The 22670-nt window shown below is 40.4% G+C and overlaps 2 protein-coding genes across 5 annotated transcripts in view; both read right to left on the bottom strand.

Moving 5' to 3' along the window:
- The window catches only part of SPAG1 (sperm associated antigen 1), an 87046-nt gene extending 77462 nt beyond the window's left edge, over positions 1-9584 (bottom strand). The window contains exons 1-3 of one of the 2 annotated variants that reach the window (XM_070802846.1): positions 9472-9584; positions 6023-6164; positions 3189-3348 (exon numbers count right to left, since the gene is read on the bottom strand). In XM_070802846.1, coding sequence (XP_070658947.1) covers positions 3189-3348; positions 6023-6162 — 300 coding nt within the window. In that variant the 5' untranslated portion in view covers positions 6163-6164; positions 9472-9584. Of the gene's footprint in view, positions 1-3188; positions 3349-6022; positions 6165-9471 lie in introns of those variants that run through there. The other variant, XM_070802847.1, reaches the window with a different exon arrangement.
- A 6520-nt stretch (positions 9585-16104) lies between these two features.
- POLR2K (RNA polymerase II, I and III subunit K) lies at positions 16105-18684 on the bottom strand. 3 transcript variants are annotated; one of them, XM_019974006.2, is made up of 4 exons: positions 18564-18684; positions 17411-17479; positions 16969-17061; positions 16105-16302 (listed from the first exon to the last, which is right to left on the bottom strand). In XM_019974006.2, the coding sequence occupies exons 2-4, from the start codon at positions 17469-17471 to the stop codon at positions 16280-16282; spliced, it is 177 nt and encodes a 58-aa protein (XP_019829565.1). In that variant the 5' UTR covers positions 17472-17479; positions 18564-18684; the 3' UTR covers positions 16105-16279. The 3 variants fall into 3 exon arrangements, with proteins under 3 accessions (XP_019829565.1, XP_070658949.1, XP_070658950.1); XM_070802848.1 differs by having other exon boundaries at positions 18531-18634; XM_070802849.1 differs by having other exon boundaries at positions 17411-17608; positions 18564-18615.
- Positions 18685-22670: the final 3986 nt, after the last annotated feature.

Here is a 22670-nt window from a genome sequence, read left to right on the forward strand (position 1 = left end):
CAACAAATGTTGGCAATTTGGCCTCTGGTTCCTCTGCCTTTTCGAAACCCAGCTTATACATCTAGAAGTTCCTGGTTCATGTACTGCTGAAGCCTAGCTTGAAGGATTTTGAGCATAATCTTGCTAGCATGTGAGTATACTCCAATATAAAATTAAAAATGTTTAAAAAGACTTATTGTTATCAAGACAATGGAATACTCGTGTAAAGATAGATATTAAGATTAATGAACAGAATACAGAAACAGAGCTACACCTACAAAGTCAACCTATTTTTGACATTCGCACCAAGAAGTTCAATGAAGAAAAGATAATAATTCATTAGATGCTTGAATATTTGGATATCCATATTGGTATATACAAATATATGCACTGTATGTGTATAAATTTGTGTGTGTGTCCAAAAAATAAAACTGATCTACACCTACATTTGAGAGTTAAAACGATAAACTTCCTAGACATATCATAGGAGAAAATTTAGGGATCTTAAATTAGACAAAGGTTTCTTAAATAAGACACAAAAGCACAAACTATAAGAAAGATTGACTCAGCCATTAAAAAGAATATATTTGAATCAGTTCCAATGAGGTGGATGACACTGGAGCCTATTATACAGAGTGAAGTAAGCCAGAAAGAAAAACACCAATACAGTATACTAACGCATATATACGGAATTTAGAAAGATGGTAATGACAACCCTGTATGCGAGACAGCAAAAGAGACACAGATGTATAGAACAGTCTTTTGGACTCTGTGGGAGAGGGTGGGGGATGATTTGGGAGAATGGCATTAAAACATATATAATATCATATAAGAAATGAATCGCCAGTCCAGGTTCGATGCAGGATATAGGAAGCTCGGGGCTGGTGCACTGGAATGACCCAGAGGGATGGTATGGGGAGGGAGGTGGGAGGGGGGTTCAGGATGGGGAACACATGTACACCCGTGGCGGATGCATGTTGATGTATGGCAAAACCAATACAATATTGTAAAGTAAAAAAATAAATTAAAAAAAAAGAAAGAAAAATTGGTTTTATCAAAAGTAAAAATTTTTGCTCTTCCAAAGATGCTATTTAAAAAAAAAAATGAAAAGGCAAGCCATACAACATCAGCAAATATTTGCAAAGATACATCTTCATGTGTAAAATACACAGAAGATACATATTTTACAGTTCAATAAGAACATAAACAATCTAATTTTTTTAATGGGCAAAGGATTTAAAGACAAAAGAAGATATATGGATGACAAGCAAATGAAAAGACATTCAACATCATTAGTAATTAGAGAAATGCAAATAAAAAGCATAATGAGATACCATTATATACCCAACAGAAGAGCTAAAATTAACCAAACTGACAATCCTAATTATGGACCATGATGTAGAGCAACTGGAACTTTTATCCATTATTGGCAGGATTGATTGCCACTTTAGAAAATATTCTGGGGGACTTCCCTGGTGGTTCAGTGGCTAAGACTTGTAGTTCCCAATGCAGGGAGCCCAGATTCGATCCCTGGTCATGGAACTAGATTCCACACACCACAATGAAGACTGAAGATGCGACACAGCCAAATAAATAAAAAGAAAGGAAAAAAAATTTTGGCATTTGTTCATCAAGTAGTAAATGGTTAAACAAACTGTAAGATAGCCATACAAATCACTGCTGCTGCTGCTGCTGCTGCTTCTAAGTCGCTTCAGTCATGTCCGACTCTGTGCGACCCCATAGACAGCAGCCCACCAGGCTCCCCCGTCCCTGGGATTCTCCAGGCAAGAACACTGGAGTGGCTTGCCATTTCCTTCTCCAATGCATGAAAGTGGAAAGTGAAAGTGAGGTCGCTCAGTCGTGTCCGACTCTTTGCGACCCCATGGACTGCAGCCTACCAGGCTCCTCCGTCTATGGGATTTTCCAGACAAGAGTACTACTATTCAGCAATTAAAAGGAATGAACTACAGACACATGCAACAACACAGATGAATCTCAGAAGCATCATGCTAAGTGGAAGAAGACAGATATGAAAGAAGATATGCTATATAATTATATTTATATGAAAGGCTAGAAAAGGCAAATCTGTAATGATAGAAAGCAGTTCAGTGGCTGCCAGGAACCAGGGTATATGGTCAGCACTGACTGCAAAGGGGCATAATGAAACTTGTAGGGGTAATGGAAATATTCTACAGTACATATGATTTGTTAAAACTCAGTGAAATAACCATAATACAGCTAATTTTTTAAAAATAGAAATACAGTTGATTTACAATATAATGTTAGTTTTAGGTGTATAACATAGTGGTTAAATATTTTTGTAGATTATATTCCATTTAAAGTTATAAAGTAATGGCTCTATTTCTCTATTTCATCCTTGCTGTTTATTTATTTTATACATAGTAGTTTGTATCTCTTAATCCCTTACTCCTATCCTGCCTCTCTTTCCTCTCCTCTCCCCACTGGTAACCACTAGTTTGTTCTTTATATCTGTGAGCCTGTTTCTGTTTTGTTGTATACATTCATTTGTTTTATAAAATGGCTAAGTTTTATTGAATGTAAACTATAACAATAATGCTGATTAAAAGAAATCAGTAAAGACACAAGCAGGTCATTAACGAAATAAAAAATTCAAGTGACAGACTTCTAAAACTTTAACGTTATGGTAAACAAATAATACATTATGTACTGTCATTTTCAAAGCATTTACTTGATTTTAAAATGTAAAAAATGATTAGAGTGTCCAGGGAAGAGTAACCTGAAGTAGCCATTCCTACATTCTACTGTTGGGAGAGTACAAAGGTACAACTTTCTGAGACACAAAGAAACGTGTTTTAACAGAAATACATTCAGATCCTTTCAGATCAAGGCACTTGAATTCTAATAACTTATTCCTAGGAAATAACCAAGATGTACAAAAAATTATGAACAAACACGTTTGGATGGCACTATTTATACATGCTGACTGAATTATGGTTCTTTTGTAGGATGGGATATCACTTAGTCATTTAAAATACATACACGTACGTGAGCATGCTTCCCACCTCCATAAATATACAAATCTACAAAACACAGTCACAATAGTCTCCTGGATGTAAGAAGCAACCAATACCATGTAAGTAATTACCACAAAATTCCCTTTTCTGATTTCAGACAAGTAGATATATATCCCATGACAATGTCACCAAAAAAGTGATGTTACTCTATACCTTTATGTCACCGTCAATTTTTTCCCATTCTTCTGCTGTAAAACTGGATGCTGTTGCCGCAGGTTTATCTTTCCTCAAAGCTCTACTTCCAGGAGCCAAGCCTGAAAGGTGCTTTTCACAAAATTCAGTAAGTTCAGGATAGTATCCTTCCTCACCAGACCTTTTAAAAAATTCAGAATTTTAGAGTTACCACTTTATTTAGAGAGCACGTAAACCTGTGGTTTGTAAGCTGGGTTCCACGGAGCCCAGGGGTTCCAAGGACATGTCATGACACGCCTCTCTACAAGGATGAAGGCTGGGCTGCTGCTTTCCCCAAAACTTCCTCAATTTCAGCAGCCTCTACTTTCATCTGGTCTATGGAGTGTCACAATGAAGGGGAGAAACAGGAGCTCCAAAGACACCAATTTCCATCACACACTTTAAAAGTTGAATGCATAACATTTTCTCTCCTCTTCAACACTCACATGTTCATTTTGTACATAAGGTAATTTTAAACTTATAAATGGAAATTCATTATTAGAGACAGGCAGAGAGTAAGACTTCGGAATTACTTTCCAATGAGCAATTTCTATCCTAGCTCAATTTTTTCCTGCAAGGGGATAGGAAGATAATGGCAGAGAAGAGTTTAGAACAACACACCTCTAAATTCAGCCACTCAAGGAACAGAATTCCTTCCTCACAGAGTCAGACGGAGACATCTGTTCCTTTTTGCTTGTTTATTTTTTTAAGGAAAATCAATCTTTTCCCTGTTTCTTGTGAATCTGCTTACTTTTAAAATTTTAGAGAAATAAAAATAAATCCCATTTTCAAATTAAATTTTAAAATATAATTCCAAGTCCATACCACTTAAAAAGGCTATTCATAAAAAGAAATCTTTCAAATCCTTTCATCCCATAAACTCTCATTTTCTTTACTAGTCATTGATCAAATACAATTGAAAATGTTCTCATATGTTGAGAAAAACAAGAGAGAAAACAATGATATGATGAGGCTATTACCTCAACTCTGGCTGGGGACAAGCAGGACTGCTTAGGATGGGCAGGAGGCTAAAGGTGAAAGAAAAAGGAAAGGACATAGAGATAAAGAAGGGCATCAGAGGAAAGAAAAGAATCACTGCTGAGTAAAAGGAATACTATTGATGTCCTGGAAAGGGCAAGTTCATGCTCACAAGTGCTTCTGCAATATGAGGCTACCCTCCAAACGAAAATCCCTCAAGAAACACCACACAGGTGGCACAGGTTGGTATGCAGCGGGTCAGTGTTTCCCTTTTTAAAAAAATATTTGTTTACTTACTTGGGCTTCCCAGGTGACTCAGTGACAGGTTACCTCATTGACAGGTAAAGAATCTGCCTGTCAGTGCAAGAGACTTGGGTTTGATCCTTGGGTTGGGAAGATCCCCTGGAGAAGGAAATGGCAACCTGCTTCAGGCAACCTGCGTCGAAAATTCCACGGACAGAGGAGCCTGGTGGGCTAGAGTTCATGGCATCTCAAATGGTCGAACACGACTGAGCGACTGAGCACATTTGTTTATTTGGCTGCATCAGGTCTCAGTTACGGCACCTTGGGATCTTTGTTGCATGTGGGATCGTTCATTGTCATATACAGACTCTCTCTAGTTGCAGTACCAGGGCTTAGTTGCTCCAAGGGCTGTGAGATCCCAGTTCCCTGATCAGGGATCAAACTTGCGTCCCCTGTATTGAAAGGCACACCACTGGACCACTGGGAAGTCCCAGGTCAGTGTTTGTTGCAGAGTTCCCTTGACCACCTGCCTGTCCATCTTCCAGGGTGTTGTTAAAAACACATGTTCCTGGGCCCCGATCCCAATTCCCTGAAGCAGAATCTCTAGGAATGGGGCTCTCAAATTAGCAATTTTTTAACCACCATATTTGGTGAATATGAAAGTTTGACAATCACGGCCACAGGGCTCTTACCCAGAAAAGGCCTTAATTCCCTGACTTTTGTTCCTACTTCCTGCTCCCACCCCACGGTCCATGTGACAGCTCCCAGTGAGTCACCCACCTTTGTTGGCAGGTAGTGTGAAGTGCAGAGAAGGCGATGGCACCCCACTCCAGTACTCTTGCCTGGAAAATCCCATGGACGGAGGAGCCTGGTGGGCTGCAGTCCATGGGGTCGAGAAGAGTCGGACACAACTGAGTGACTTCACTTTCACTTTTCACTTTCATGCATTGGAGAAGGAAATGGCAACCCACTCCAGTGTTCTTGCCTGGAGAATCCCAGGGACGGGGGAGCCTGGTGGGCTGCCGTCTATGTGGTCGTACAGAGTCAGACATGACTGAAGCGACTTAGCAGCAGCAGCAGCAGTGTGAAGTGAGACAGTGCCAAAGCGCTTTATCAGAAGAAGCAGATGCCTCCTAACAGCTGCTTTACCTTTTCCTAGAAAATGGGAGGAAGCAAGAAAAATGCTCTCCTTCTGGGATACCGATTAACCTAAGTCTGGTGCTGGAAAATGTGGTTCAGTCACTAAATCATGTTTGACTCTGTGATCCCATGAACTGTAGCCTGCCAGGCTTCTCTGTCTATAGGATTCTCCAGGCAAGAATACTGGAGTGGATTGCCATTTCCTTCTCCAGGGGATCTTCCCAACCCAGCGACTGAACCTGTGTCTCCTGCATTTTCTTGCTGGAATTAAATCGGGCTAGAACCCTCCAAACTAACCACAGAATTAAAACCACTGTTTTGGAACCTAACATGGACAAAAACAACAATCTCAATATTTGAAAATTTGCTCCAAAATTTCTAATGAGGCTTTGACTTTCAGAAGTCAACGATATAATTAAAATTGGCAGACTGAAACAAGATTTTTTATCGCTTACCTGAGCACACAAAGAATTTTTTCCAAGTGTTTAACATCTGAACATTTTTCAATATACTTGAAATCCAAATGTTCGACAGGAATTTTAAATGTTTTTGTTGTCCCGAAGCCCCACAATGATGGATAATCTTTGGTGGCCATAGCTGAAATGTAGTGTAGGAAAACAGTTACAAATCTTATATAGTAAAACTCAATTTGGATAGTAGTAACCATCTAGGTACTTATGCAATGTTTATTTTTCATTTCTACAGAAAAGGAGATGGAGTATTTCCTTTTCTTAATGTGAACCATTTTAAAAGCTTTTCATTTAATTTGTTACAACATTGCTTCTGTTTTGGTTCTTTGGTTTTAAGACATCTGGGATCCTAGCTCCCTGATCAGGAATCAAACTGGCACCCCTTGCAAAGTCTTAACTATTGGATCACCAGGAAGTCCCTGGAGTATTTCTTCTAAGGAGGATGCTCATTGTAAACTCTGTCTGATAAGAACAGTTAGCATTCATGGGGCTAAATTACTCTCTACCACACATGGATTAGCTTCCTTAATCTTCACTTAAGCAAAATTGAAATGTAATGACAAAGCAGGATTTGGGATGTAGAGGAAAAATCTTTTCCCTCTACCAATTTGGGTTCAGTACCTGAGGCCTATAAATCACACTGACAAAAGATATTAACAGGAGAAAAGGTTTATTCTGGGGGCTTCACAGAAAAGTGAAAACTCAAACAGCTAGTTTTGGGAATTAATGTATCATTTTAACAAAGTGTGATAAATTGTGTAGAAATGATTAGACAAAGGAAAAAGGGTTTTGGCTTCTAGAAAGTAAATATATGGAAAAACTAATGGAAGATAAGAGTTATTTTAATGAGGTTTGTTTCTGCAGACTCACCTCAGTGCTGACTGTCTATCTGCTGTGATAAGGATTGTACTCCTCACCTTGGTATGAGAGGAGAGGAGGGAACACCTTCATACAGGGAAATTTATGTCCTGCTTTTAGGCAGAAAAGGGAAAGGCAGAAAGAGTTTTTTCTGTGTCTGCTCTTATTTGCCTTCTGCTCAAAATAATCTTTATGCCAAAGTGGCCAACTTGGGTGTAGTGTGCATATTCTGATCCTCTTTAGTGCTCAAGCTGCTTTTTTAAGGTATCTTTTAACATTGATTTTGGTATCTCCTACTTTAGCTGTTGTGTTAACATCCTAATCATCCTTGATTCAGTACAAACATAAATAATATCCTTTCTGTAAATCTGCATCATCTTCTTCCACATTCCCTGACTCCTTACATTCTCAGTTGCCCACTCCCATCAATGAACAGCTGCCAGGCCTAATATGTTCTAAAGGCACTCTGTACATACCTCTCTCGTATGTATAGCACATATCCAAATATCCAAATTCTATTTCTTTGTCTCTCTTCTAGATCGTGAGAGATCTTACCTAATTCATCTCAGAGCTTCAGAACTAACATAGTAAGTAGTGTCTTATATCCCTTAAGAAATACCTGCTAAACACAACTGAATTGGGAATATGATGGCCTTGGACAGTTTCACTCTACTGATATACTGCTAATGATAGTGTCAATAACAGCAACAAATACATAATTCTTAATGAACTTTGCATATATTATTATTTTGTTTAATCCTTCAACTACTGTATCAAGTATGTCTTAAACAGAGAGCAGTAATAAGTTAACATTTATGAAGCTAAATTTCTATATGTCATGAATTATCTCAGTCCTCAAGACCACTTTCATGAAAGATATTACTTCCTTTTTACAGATGAGGAAGGTGATATTTCAAGTATATAAATTGCATATGGTCATATAACTAATAAGTAGTGAACTGAAGAGTTGAACCTCAGGCCACTACAGAGCCCACATACTTAACTGTCATACAACTCATGAAATCAACTTAGTCAGCTGCAATCAGCATTCTTTTATGAGGTAGAACAGGAGTAAAATCAGACTACCTGACACAAACCATTACATACTGTTTTACAGAAACTTTTATTTCATGCCTATATAAACAAATGATAAATACAGGTATATATAAATGCACACACAAATGTGTATATAAATGTTGCAAAGTAAAATGTATACATTATGAGTTATATTGTCAAAGTTTTTTTTTTTTTTTTAAACACTGCACTAAAACACACTGGGTGATAAATTTTAAAACAAGTAGCAATAAGTCTAATCCATAAGGAATATTCCCTTCAGCATGCCTGCCTTCTGAGTCTGGTCATACATCATACGTCTGCAGAAAAAGGATGCACTGTCAGCGTCTCCATATTCCTGCTGGCTTTGACTTGGGTACAGAATATAGATGACAGTTTGTCAGCTTTTGAATGAGGTCCAGCGAAGAAGTGAGAATATGGCCTACCATACTAGCAGGGCCCAGTAGGATGGCCTCCTATCACAAGGGTAGCCTTAATGGTGGAAGTTACATGAAACCAAGTGAAGAACTTTAAAATTATTGGTGCTGCCCAGAATAGAATGAGTTGTCTGTAGGAGAATTTTTTCCCAAGAGCTGGAGGATATTTGATGGGAGGATTAAAGCATCTAACGGGATTAAAATAGATTACCTTCAATTAAAGGAATCTTGAAACCCCTGAGGTTTTATGATTTGAATAAAACATAGTGAAAAACGTTAGAAATGATAAAGACATCTCTTACCTAATTAAGAGAATTTCAACGTAAACCCTGTTTTAAAGTTTCTGAGAATCTTTTTTGAGAACTTTTTTGGAGGACTGCGGTGGGGAGGATACACATTCTCAAGATCAATTAATGTTAACTCTCAAACTCCAAAACACAAGTTATACTTTATTTGCTCGTTAGAATTCTTCCACATCTGCTTGCAACTTGTCTCTGATTAGGAAAATTGTGGTCCTAGTTGGGGTTAACTTCTCCACCATCCTAACTCACATCCATTTCCCACATTTACTCATCAGTTTGTCAGTAATATCTCCAGCGCAAACTGCAATGCGCTAGTAACGGGAAAAACTGTTTTGACTTCCACCTTCGCACGTTCTTCCCAGCATCCACAAGGCTGGGCGCCACCTGCAGCCGGAGACGGAAAGGAAACGGCATCCTCCAGCCCGTAGCAACGGTTTCTATGTACAGCGCGACCGGAGAGGACAGCGGGCTCAGGGCCTGACCGCGATCCCGGAGCTTCTACAGCCAACCCCAACGGTCAGGGGGCACTTCAGGACTCTTATGAACAATTTCTCTCTAGTCCCCGGCGTTGTTCACAAGAACTAGTGGCTGCTACCAGAGACCTTGCCCCAACACCCGCCACCTTCAGCCCCGAGAAACAAAGGGCCCCAGTTTCTTTTCCCAACTAAGAAGGCGGTTCATCCCGCACTCCCTCCCCACCTCCGAGTCTATCTTTCACCCCGCCCTCCGGAGGGAGGGATTGCGATGGGGAGATGTAGTTTACTCCTGGCCGGCACATACTCACCTGGTTCAGACCCCAAGCCGTGCAGAGGACCCAGCCACACACCGTACCAGCCTCGCTAAGGCACCCGGGGAGGGGCGCGCCGCTCCGCCCCGCCCCGCCCCTGCCCACACTGCCCCTCCCCAGACCGAGAGCTTGAGGCGGATCGCCGCGGGCGGGGTTCCGGTTTGCATCCGCTGATTGGTCTTGCAGTCCCAGCTTCACTCAGACACAGAATTATTAAAGAGAAGTGAGTTGCAATTCCACGTGCTCTGGAATTTTCTTTTCACGCACACTTTATGGTTCTTTTCTGGTCATAATTGTGTACAGAAACAATCAAGCTGAATAAACAAGCAGGATAAACACTAACTCGAAAGTAAATAGACTGTTGGCAAATTAAAAACATCATTATCATCTTCATAAAGACATTCCATCCAAGAATATATAGATGGATAAGAAGTAAATGTGAAATCTTTCACAGAACAGATAAAGAAAAAGAGAGAGAAAAAAAGGATGAAAAAGTTAGGACAATGAGTTTAAACTAGATTTAAAAGATCTAGAGAGAGAATACAGAGATCATTTCAGTTCAGCCGCTCGGTTGCGTCCGACTCTTTGCGACCCCATGAACTGCAGCACTCAAGGCCTCCCTGTCAATCACCAACTCCCGTTGTCCATTGAGTCGGTGATGAAATCCAACCATCTCATCCTCCGTCGTCCCTTTCTCATCCTGCCCTCAATCTTTCCCAACATCAGGGTCTTTTCTTTTTCTTTTATTTTTAAACTTTACATAATTGTATTAGTTTTGCCAAATATCAAAATGAATCCCATCAGGGTCTTTTCAAATGAGTCAGCTCTTTGCATCAGGTGGCCAAAATACTGGAGTTTCAGCTTTAACATCAGTCCTTCCAATGAACACCCTGGACTGATTTCCCATAGGATGGACTGGTTGAATCTCCTTGCAGTCCAAGGGACTCTCAAGAGTCTTCTCCAACACCACAGTTCAAAAACATCTATTCTTCTGTGCTCATCTTTCTTTATACTCCAACTCTCACATCCATACATGACTACTGGAAAAACCATAGCCTTGACTAGACAGACCTTTGTTGACAAAGTAATGTCTCTGCTTTCTAATATGCTGTCTAGGATGGTCATAACTTTCCTTCCAAGGAGTAAGCATCTTTTACTTTCATGGCTGCAGTCACCATCTGCAGTGATTTTGGAGCCCAAAAAAATTCAGCTACCATTTCCACTGTTTCCCCATCTATTTGCCATGAAGTGATGGGACCGAATGCCATGATCTTAGTTTTCTGAATGTTGAGCTTTAAGCCAACTTTTTCCACTCTCCTCTTTCACTTTCATCAAGAGGCTCTTTAGTTCTTCTTCACTTTCTGCCATAAGCGTGGTGTCATCTGCATATCTGAGGTTACTGATATTTCTCCCAGCAATCTTGATTCCAGCTTGTGCTTCACTCAGCCCAGGGTTTCTCATGATGTACTCTGCATATGTTAAATAAGCAGGGTGACGATATACAGCCTTGAGGTACTCCTTTTCCTATTTGGAACCAGTCTGTTGTTCCATGTCCAGTTCTAACTATTGCTTCCTGACCTGAATACAGGTTTCTCAAGAGGCAGGTCAGGTGGTCTGGTATTCCTATCTTTCAGAATTTTCCACAGTTTGTTGTGATCCACACAGTCAAAGGGTTTGGCATAGTCAATAAAGCAGAAATAGATGTTTTTCTGGAACTCTCTTGCTTTTCCGATGATCCAGCGAATGTTGGCAATTTGATCTCTGGTTCCTCTGCCTTTTCTAAAACCAGCTTGAACATCTCAAAGTTCACAGTTCACGTATTGCTAAAGCCTGGCTTGGAGAATTTTGAGCATCACTTCACTAGTGTGTGAGATAAGTGCAATTGTGTGGTAGTTTGAGCATTCTTTGGCATTGCCTTTGTTTGGGATTGGAATGAAAACTGACCTTTTCCAGGCCTGTAGCCACTGCTGAGTTTTCCAAATTTGCTGGCATATTGAGTGCAGCACTTTCACAGCATCATCTTTTTGGATTTGAAATAGCTCAACTGGAATTCCATCACTTCCACTAGCTTTGTTCATAGTGATGCTTCCTAGGGCCCACTTGACTTCACATTCCAGGATGTCTGGCTCTAGGTGAATGATCACAGCATCATTGATTATCTTGGTCGTGAAGATCTTTTTTATATAGTTCTTCTGTGTATTCTTGCCACCTTTTCTTAATATTTTCTGCTTCTGTTGGGTCCATACCATTTCTGTCCTTTATTGAGCCCCTTTGCATGAAATGTTCCCTTGGTATCTCTGATTTTCTTGAAGAGATCTCTAGTCTTTCCTGTCCATTGTTTTCCTCTATTTCTTTGCACTGATCACTGAGGAAGGCTTTCTTGTCTCTCCTTGCTATTCTCTGGAACTTGGCATTCAGATGTTTATATCTTTCCTTTTCTCCTTTGCTTTTCACTTCTCTTCTTTTCACAGCTATTTGTAAGGCCTCCTCAGACAGCCATTTTGCTTTTTTGCATTTCTTTTTCTTGGGGATGGTCTTGATCCCTGTCTCCTGTACAATGTCACAAACCTCTGTCCATAGTTCATCAGGGACTCTATCAGATCTAGTCCCTTAAATCTATTTCTCACTTCCACTGTATAATCATAAGGGATTTGATTTAGGTTATACCTGAATGGTCTAGTGGTTTTCCCCATTTTCTTCAATTTAAGTCTGAATTTGGCAATAAGGAGTTCATGGTCTGAGCCACAGTCAGCTCCTGGTCTTGTTTTTGTTGACTGAGGATAGGAAGTGATTAATTCAAGAAAATTTCCCGGAACTGAAGAGCTTGAATTTCCACACTGAGAGTATACACCCAACAACCAAAACAAGCAAACAAAACAGATTCATACCAAGGCACATACTGCAAAATTTCAGGACACAGCAAAGAACATTCAAATTTCTAGAGAGAAAGTAGGTCACAAAGGATAAGGAAGAACGGTTTTGTACTTTCCCACAATAATACAGATAACTAGAACACAACAAAACATTTCAAAATTCTGATGTTTGCAATAACACAAGAAAGGTCATTTTAGGCAGAGAGAAAAACATGAGAAAAGGCACAGGCAAGGAGGTCCATCATCAGCTTGAAGAACTACAAACATCTCCTCAGAACCAAAGATTAAGAGGTGGGTTGAAGTGGTTACAGAGGAGGGAGAGGACTCTGCTTCTACTATTCCCAACAGTTTTTTACTTTATCAAAATGGGAGGCTACTGAAGGTTTTCAGCAAGACAGAGCCGTGAAATTTCTATTTTACAACGATCCAAGTTGGGATGGGAATTCCACTGTGGTCCAGGGGTTGGGACTCTACAATGAGCAAGCTAAAGAGTATGGAAAACAGCGAGACCAGTAGCTGAGACTAATCCCAAGGCTGATACAAGACATAGAAGAATGGTACAAAGAAGATCTTCACGACCACGATAATCATGATGGTGTGATCACTCACCTAGAGCCAGACATCCTGGAATGTGAAGTCAAGTGGGCCTTAGAAAGCATCACTATGAACAAAGCTAGTGGAGGTGATGGAATTCAAGTGGAGCTATTTCAAATCCAAAAAGATGATCCTGTGAAAGTGCTGCACTCAATATGTCAGCAAATTTGGAAAACTCAGCAGTGGCCACAGGACTGGAAAAGGTCAGTTTTCATTCCAATCCCAAACAAAGGCAATGCCAAAGAATGCTCAAACTACTGCACAATTGCACTCATCTCACACACTTTACATTAGTAAAGTAATGTTCAAAATTCTCCAAGCCAGGCTTCAGCAATACGTGAACCATGAACTTTGAGATGTTCAAGCTGGTTTTAGAAAAGGCATTGGAACCAGAGATCAAATTGCCAACATCTGCTGGATCATGGAAAAAGCAAGAGAGTTCCAGAAAAACATCTATTTCTGCTTTATTGACTATGCCAAAGCCTTTGTGTGCATCACAATAAACTGTGGAAAATTCTGAAAGAGATGGGAATACCAGACCACCTGACTTGCTATATAGGAAAAACTTGTATTCAGGTCAGGAAGCAACAGTTAGAACTGGACATGGAACAACAGACTGGTTCCAAATAGGAAAAGGAGTACGTCAAGGCTGTATATTGTCATCCTGCTTATTCAACTTACATGCAGAGTACATCATGAGAAACATGAGCTGGAAGCAGCACAAGCTGGAATCAAGATTGCCAGGAGAAATATCAGTAACCTCAGATATGCAGATGACACCACGCTTATGGCAGAAAGTGAAGAAGAACTAAAGAGCCTCTTGATGAAAGTGAAAGAGAGTGAAAAAGTTGGCTTAAAGCTCAACATTCAGAAAACTAAGATCATGGCAGCCGGTCCCATCACTTCATGGCAAATAGATGCGGAAACAGTGGAAATGGTGGCTGACTTTTTTTGGGCTCCAAAATCACTGCAGATGGTGACTGCAGCCATGAAAGTAAAAGATGCTTACTCCTTGGCAGGAAAGTTATGACCATCTTAGACAGCATATTAGAAAGCAGAGACATTACTTTGTCAACAAAGGTCCATCTAGTCAAGGCTATGGTTTTTCCAGTAGTCATGTATGGATGTGAGAGTGGGGCTATAAAGAAAGCTGAGCGTAGAAAAATTGATGCTTTTGAACTGTGGTGTTGGAGAAGACTCTTGAGAGTCCCTTGAACTGCGAGGAGTTCCAACCAGTCTATCCTAAAGGAAATCAGTCCTGACTATTCATTGGAAGGACTGATGCTGAAACTCCAATACTTTGGCCACCTGATGCGAAGAGCTGACTCATTTGAAAAGACCCTGATGCTGGGAAAGATTGAGAGCAGGAGAAGGGGACGACAGGATGAGATGGTTGGATGCCATCACTGACTCAATGGACATGAGTTTGAGTAAACTCTAGGAGTTGGTGATGGAGAGGGAGGCCTGGCGTGCTGCAGTTCACGGGGTTGCAGAGTCAGACACAACATAGCGACTGTACTGAACTGAACTGAATACAATCATCTGTGCAGAAACTGTAATGGTGTGAATAGCTAACATTTATTACTTTAAGAGTTTTTATGGAGTATTTCATTTTATCTTGCAGCAAATGTTTGGGGAATGTGCTACAGTGTAGTTTTTCATGCTCATCTTACAAATAAGGAAAGTGAATCCTGGTGAAGTCACTGCCATCTAACAAGGGACTCTGCAGGTGTATGTAGGTATAGGTGTATTAATTTCTTGACTTCAACAATTAAGCTGAAGTTAAATAAACTGGCCAGTAAATGAGAAGTGCTGGATTTGAACCAATTTCCATGTATTTTTGATGAACCTTTGTGTCTGGTAAGCAGTTTAAGTAGGGAACAAGTTATGTGTTAGCTTCAAGCTCAGATCTACTGATTTTTATATTTATAGGCACTATTCAAAAGGATTTTTTTTTTAAATTTTATTTTATTTTTAAACTTTACATAATTGTATTAGTTTTGCCAAATATCAAAATGAATCCGCCACAGGTATACATGTGTTCCCCATTAAGCTATTTTATATCTATTTTACCTTTTCTATAACTGTCCAGGTAGGCAAGAAGTAAAATTACTTCCATTTTATAGATGAAGGGGACACAAGGAGGTAATTGAAACGAATTCCAGGAGTAATACTTTACCCATTAAACCACAGTCTAGTTAACTAAATAACAATACTCAAACTACTAATGCACAAATGACCTATGATGAAATTAGAATAGTTAAGAGCAACATTATCAGTAGTTGGGGTTTAGGCAGCTGTCATTTATCGGGACTCTTCCATACAGAAAGGACAAGCTCAAGAAGGAATATGGCAGAATCACAGAATTATGAAAGCCACGGTCTAGGAAAAACTGGACCAAGGAAGCACCCTTTAAAAATCTTGAGTATGGTAGTGCTATATAGCACATAATGAATTTATAGAACTTAGTATTTAAGGATGGCAGTAGAAATAACAGGTGCTTCTTTTAAATGGCACAGATAATTCTCTGAATGTCAGAGACACACAAAGCTATCAATGAAGTTTATGCAATCGAATCCTGGAACAGATGGAGTATCTGAGTATCCATATTCCTAGTTATCAAAGCAAAAGCTTTAAACATTCATCCAATAATTAAGTGTAAACCAACTTTTTTTTTAAATATGCTGAAAGCAGAATTTTTTGTTTACTTTAATGAATAATTACAACTGGGAAACCACACCTGCCTTAACAGTCTGCTTCATCCACTTTACTTGGGATTGATTTTGTCTTACAGAAAGCAACCATCAAAGTTTCTTTTCCCTTGCCCAAGATTTTAAAAAGTCAACCATTACATATAAATACAGGAAGGCCTATGCCAAGTTAACAAATGAAAACTGTAACTCAAAATGAGGTATGCACATTGACAGTAAGTGCATTGGTATACTCCATACAAAAGCTGGAGAGTTTACAAACAACTGGTGATGTAAAACAGAGGTTTCCTAAGAACTTACTTAATTAGACCTTTAAAAAGCCCTAGAAAACTTCATTTTTAACAAGGGTCCCAGATGATTCCAGGTTTTGCTTAAAGTGTAGTTTGGGAAACATTTTTAACCTCCACTGAGTGTCAGATTACATATACAATAAAATTAAAATACAAACCATGTACTAAATGAAAAATAGTATCTTTATATAAGCTATTAATAGATATCTAAATACAATATGGTTTTTTAAAATGAAATGTGTATATAACTGTATTCATAAAGTACACTATTCAAAATCTATACAACATTAACAACAAATCCAAATAAAAATGAAGATATTCCTCTGAATTTCATGTTTCACCGAGCATCAAAAACCACCACTGTAATATACCAAGTTAAGGACATAAAAAGGTACATTAAAATTAAAATTTTAGTACTTTCAAGTCACTTTCTCTTTGCAATAATCTATTTATTTAATCTAAAATGTTATTTTAGATTTAAGTTAATCTAAAATGCACAAAAGAATAAAATTCACTATTTACTATGATGAGAAGTGAACTAAAAAATAAATTATTAGCCCTCTTTCCATGATAGAGACCAATGCATCAAGAAACTAAAGCAGTGTTAAAAGCGATAATTTACTGTTCTAAAAAATACTGTCAGTTATTACATAACAATTTACTCTGACTTTCAGCTAATTCCTAAGTCTCACTTTTTCCATAAGGTAGCATAAAAACTCACTATTTGTAGTTCCCCTTGTATAATTTAGTTTGTTCATAAACTGAAGCTCAGGAATGAGTACTTATATAGAATTGCTGAAAAATACACTTATGAAAGCCAAAATCAGCTAGTATTTAGATTACTTGGTATACGTCTACACACCGAAGTACTGTGATTAAAAAAGAAAATGATAAACATTTTTTTTTTTTTGGTAAGTAATCCAAGTTATTACCATTTTCACAAGTAATTAGTCTTTGACTATCAAACCAGGTGTTATTCTTCACTTGCTCCCATCTCATACCTAAGAAGCACAGTTAAAAGGATACATCTTTTAGTCCTTTTCTTGTACATTATTCTGTATCCACATTCTCTGCATCGGATGGGATCCCTTGATTTTATTTCATTTTCTGTGTGACATTCTAGAAATGAAAACACATTCATTTATTCAATGCCTAAAAGAGAAATTATTACAGACAAGCAAATTATCTTGACCATATTTTTCATCCAACACACTAAAATACAAATACTCAATCTCAAGGATGTGTTGCTATTACCAGTAAGCTAAAGGAGAGAGAAAAAAAGAGTGGTGGGCAAGGCACTCTTCCTAGAATAGGAAATGAAAAGTTAATGAGAGGATTTTTTTTTAAAGACTGCTAAAGCTGTTCCGCTTTCTAACTTTAAAGATGAACGACTCACAAGTCAAAGACAAATGCACAATTCTTTTTTTTTTAACCGAGTTTAAATACTCTTACTTTGTGTTACTCTTACCTCCACAGATATATATCATTGGCTGCTGCTTTGGGGGTTGAACGTCCTTCTGGGTGTCCATTGTTGTCCCTGAAATCGGAGACTCAAATATTTAATATCTCAAAGTGGGGCCCTCACAAATCCAATCAGGAATCATTTTTCCGAGGGAAAACTAAAAAGGTCTCAATTCCTAGTCAGTACTTTGTCTCATGGCTGGGTCTAAAGGACGAAACAAACAAACAAAAAACGTGTTGCGCATTTACCCCCAAATTGGACTCTTATTTTACAGATGAAGGAACTCAGGTTTGCTGCTGCTGCTGCTAAGTCGCTTCAGTCGTGTCCGACTCTGTGCGACCCAATGGACAGCAGCCCACCAGGCTCCCCTGTCCCTGGGATTCTCCAGGCAAGAACACTGGAGTGGGTTGCCATTTCCCTCTCCAATGGATGAAAGTGAAAAGTGAAAGTGAAGTCGCTCAGTCGTGTCCGACTCTTAGCGACCCCATGGACTGCAGCCTACCAGGCTCCTCCATCCATGGGATTTTCCAGGCAAGAGTACTGGAGTGGAGTGCCACTGCCTTCTCCAACCCAGGTTTAGGGAAGTTCATTTGGGCAGGATTACTCAGCAGCAATGCAGGAGGCCCAGGTTCGATCACTGGGTAGGGAAGATCCCCTGGAGTAGAGAATGGCAACCCACTCCAGTATTCTTGCCTGGAGAATTCCATGGACAGAGGAGTCTGGCAGGCTACAGTCCATGGGGTCGCGAAGAGTGGGACACGACTGAGCGACTAACACACTCAGCTGCAGAGTCAGAGAGATTTAGATCTGATTGCAAAGCCCGCGTCTTCATTTAACACGTTATATTTTTCCAAACTTTAGCAGGAGATGGTAAAAGAAAACACACACACACACACACACACACACACACACACAAAACTTCTCTCAACAGTAGAACACGAGAACCGAATTTAAGAGAAGAATAACTCCCCAAAGCTAGTCAACAGTTAAACAGGGAAACAACCCAAAAGCTAAACCGGCAAAGGACTAAAAGTATCGACTCTATCCCCAGCCTCTCCTGACTCGAACCCTTAAACTAGACCTCTTTAGACCTTATTGTGTTTTCAGTTTGGGCCCAAATTCCTACCTTCAAATCCCAAACCTCCAATTCCCTACTCACGCAACACGGAGAAATCTCTAGGCCTCTCCAAACAGATTTCGACTCGCCTCTGAGCCGCGGGCAACTTCCGGCGCTCGCTTCTGACGTGTCGGAGTCTCCGCCCCTTCCGTTCCGGGTGTGGCTGAGGAACCTGGATTGAGTAGAGGCGGAAGAAACGGGTCTTTTGGTGTTTTCGAGTCTAGTCGAAAGTGCTTGTTTCGCTCCTAGCTGTTTTCGCTTGTCAGGGAAGCAAAGCACTTTAGCAGCCTTTCATGTCCTAGGAGGTTTGTTTTTCTGGCAAATGAAGTCTGCAGAAAGGAACATTTTTCTAGGCGGGCAGAGGGTTAGAAGAGAAACCCCAGTGAAGTGCTCGTGGAATACTAGGCTGACCGTTACTCCGAGGAACGTAGAAGAATCGGCTCCACCGCGGATATCCACGTGCAAAAGCCCTTTACAGACTACGTGTTTCGAATAGTTTGCTATTTGTGCCGGGGCAGTGGAGCACACCCTCGGTCGCTATCTTTCATATAATTTCGTTTTTGCTTTTCGACCCATTCTCTCCTAGGCGCTCGTTCTCTCTCTGACTCACACATTTTACTTGTGGGCAGCTACGTCAGTTACTCCCACTTAAAGCTAAGGGATTTAGGTAGTGGTAGTCACTCCAGTCGGAGAAGGCAATGGCACCCCACTCCAGTACTCTTGCCTGGAAAATCCCATGGACGGAGGAGCCCGGTAGGCTGAAGTCCATGGGTTCGCTAAGAGTCGGACACGACTGAGCGACTTCACTTTCACTTTTCACTTTCGTGCATTGGAGAAGGAAATGGCAACCCACTCCAGTGTTCTTGCCTGGAGAATCCCAGGGACGGGGGAGCCTAGTGGGCTTCCGTCTATGGGGTCGCACAGAGTCGGACACGACTGAAGCGACTTAGCAGCAGCAGCAGCAGCTGTCCACTGACCCTCCTTTTGTCCCCTGTATTCATTCCTCCTTAGAAGAACAAGAAGACTTGACCAGTGAGGGCGTGTTCTTTCAAAGGTCAAAAATTTAATGAAATTGAACAGTTGGGTTCACAACGTTTGCTTCTTTCACAGTAATAGCTTACGGTGAACCATGTCGGATTTGTGGTCTCCGAAGAAGATTTAGCATGGGCATCAGGAACCAGGCTTCGGACATTCAGAACTTTGTGTGGCAGAAGTTTCATTACAGTGAAAAAGGACAGGAAGCTTCTAACGTAGATATCAGAAGAGGGGATGGAGAGTGCCCCCCTCGCTAGTCTTAGCAAGGGAGCTATATACTTTTTCAGTTGGTTGTTACAGTGAATCAAAAGAATGTCTCAAGGCTGTAAAGGTCTTACCAGATCCATTCCCACAACTTAAATTTTAAAATGGGATAACATTTAAAAATAACATTTTAAAAATAATGGGCTTCCTTTGTGGCTCAGACAGTAAAGAATCCTCCTGCAATGTGGGAGACCTGAGTTTGATCCCTGTGTTGGAAAGATCCCCTGGAGAAGGGAAAGCTACACATTCCAGTATTCTGGCCTGGAGAATTCAGGCCATGGGGTAGCAAAGAGTCCTGACAGGACTGAGCAACTTTCACTTTCACTAGAAAGATCTTACCAGACCCACTCCAACAACATACATTTTAAGATGACAGGATAGTCAGAAGGTTCTTAAGGAGGAACATGTCCTCCAACAGGATACATTGTTGTTTTATAATCATGGTAAAGAGTTTAAGGAAAAACATACCTTGAGCAAGATGAGTCATTAGTTGTGTAATTATTAGCTCTGGGCTTAAAGAAAAAAACATTTTATGTGACTATGTTGAAGGAATGTAGGAAAGAAACGTTTGTCCTTTTCTCTTCCTTTACAGCCCCAGACCCCTTTTTCTTCCCTCTCCTCTTTACCCCTCTCCTCCTCCCCCTCCTCCTCCTCCTGAATCAACCTACCTAAGAATTAGCGCTCTCAACAGCAAGTATATCAGAAAGGGGAAGAAGAAAATGAAGTTATTAAAATTTAGAAAATAAAGTTATTAATAACTATTGTAATTAATCTGAAAAGCAGAGTTCTTTCTCCCCCATCTACTACTTTGGTTTCTTACTGAAAGTGAAAGTCACTCAGTCGTGTCTGACTCTACAACGCCAAGGACTGTACTATACAGTCCATGGAATTCTCCAGGCCAGAATACTGTAGTGGGTAGTGTTTCCCTTCTCCAGAGGATCTTCCCAACCCAAGGATCGAACCCAAGTCTCCCATATTACCAGCTGAGCCACAGGGGAAGCCCAAGAATACTGGAGTGGGTACCCTATCCCTTCTCCAGCGGATCTTCCCGACCCAGGAAATGAACCAGGGTCTCCTGCATTGCAGGCGGATTCTTTACCAACTGAGCTATGAGGGGAAGCCTTTATTGGTTTCTTATTAAGCAGGCTCTATTGCTTTTTTCTCTCCCATCCAGCAACCTGGGAACATTGAGCCTGACCTTTCATTTCCAGAAGGAGTTAATTGGTTGCACCTCCACAGACCAACTTGGGACTTGACTTTCTGGATTTTCCTAGAAGCCAATTTTTAAATATCTAGGAAACACAGTGGAGTATCCTGCTTCTTCATTGTTCAGTTCAGTCGCTCAGTCATGTCCAACTCTTGGCGACCCCATGAACTGCAGTACACCAGGCTTCCCTGGCCTTCACCAACTCCTAGAGCTTGCTCAAAGTCATGTTATTGAGTTGGTAATGCCATCCAACCATCTCATCCTCTGTCATCCCCTTCTCCTCCTGCCTTCAGTGTTTCCCAGCATCAGGGTATCAGTCCTCCAATGAATATTCAGACTGATTTCCTTTAGGATGGACTGGTTTGATCTCCTTTCAGTCCAAAGGATTCTCAAGAGGCTTCTCTGACACCATAGTTCAAGTTCAAAAGCATCAATTCTTTGGTGCTCAGCTTTCTTTATAGTCCAACTCTCACATCCATACATGACCACTGGAAAAGCCATAGCCTTGACTAGACAAACCTTTGTTGGCAAAGTAATGTCTCTGCTTTTTAATACACTGTCCAGGTTAGTCACAGCTTTTCTTCCAAGGGGCAAGTGTCTTAATTTCATGGCTGCATTCACCATCTGCAGTGATTTTGGAGCCCAAGAAATAAAAGTTTGTCACTGTTTCCATTGTTTCCCCATCTATTTGCCATGAAGTGACAGGACCAGATGCCATAATCTTAGTTTCTTGAATGTTGAGTTTTAAGCCAGTTTTTTCACTCTCCTTTTTCACTTTCATCAAGAGACTCTTCAGTTCCTCTTTGCTTTCTGCCATAAAGGTGGCATCATTTGCATAGCTGGGGTTATTGATACTTCTCCCTGCAGTCTTGATTCCAGCTTGTGCATCAGCATTTCACCTGATGTACTCTACATATAAGGTAAATAGGCAAGATGAAACTATACAGTTTCTTCCTCCACAGACAGGCTAAGATAGAACATAAATATTTTTTATCAGCAGCTGTCTCACAAAGTACCTCCCCTCTTAGCCAAAGGGAAGAGGTGACTCAATAGAGTGCTGAAGAATTGATGCTTTTGAACTGTGGGGTTGGAGAAGACTCTTGAGAGTCCCTTGGACAGCAAGGAGATCCAACCAGTCCATCCTAAAGGAAATCAGTCCTGAATGTTCATTGGAAGGACTGATGCTGAAGTTGAAGCTCCAATACTTTCACCACCTGATGCAAAGAATTGACTCGTTTGAAAAGACCCTGATGCTGGGAAAGATTGTAGGTGGGAGGAGAAGAGGATGACAGAGGATGAGATGGTTGTATGGTGTCACCAATGCTATGGACACGAGTTTGAGCAAGCTCCGGGAGTTGGTGATGGACAGGGAAGCCTGGCATGCTGGAGTCTATGGGGTAGCAAAGAGTCAGACATGACTCATCGACTGAACTGACTGAAGAAATATTAGGTAAAACTATTGTCATCGTAAGAGAAAGGTTATGGAGTGATCCAGAAAGTGTATCTTTGTGCCTTTTTGTTTGTTTGTTTTTTGAGAGGCATGGCCCACATCACACAGCATGTAGGATCTTAGTTCCCTAACCAGGGATCCAAAATGTGTCTGCTGCATTAGAAGCACCAATTCTTAATAACTGGACTGCCTG

The sequence above is a fragment of the Bos indicus genome, chromosome 14 (assembly GCF_029378745.1).
Source record: "Bos indicus isolate NIAB-ARS_2022 breed Sahiwal x Tharparkar chromosome 14, NIAB-ARS_B.indTharparkar_mat_pri_1.0, whole genome shotgun sequence".
NCBI lineage: Eukaryota > Metazoa > Chordata > Mammalia > Artiodactyla > Bovidae > Bos > Bos indicus.

Coding starts and splice junctions, on each gene's coding strand:
- POLR2K (XM_019974006.2), bottom strand. CDS start 17,471: ATGGACACCCAGAAGGACGTTCAACCCCCAAAGCAGCAGCCAATGATA. Junction 17,062..17,410: donor AATGATATATATCTGTGGAG/GTAAGAGTAACA, acceptor TTTCATTTCTAG/AATGTCACACAGAAAATGAA. Junction 16,303..16,968: donor CAAGAAAAGGACTAAAAGAT/GTATCCTTTTAA, acceptor GGTATATTACAG/TGGTGGTTTTTGATGCTCGG.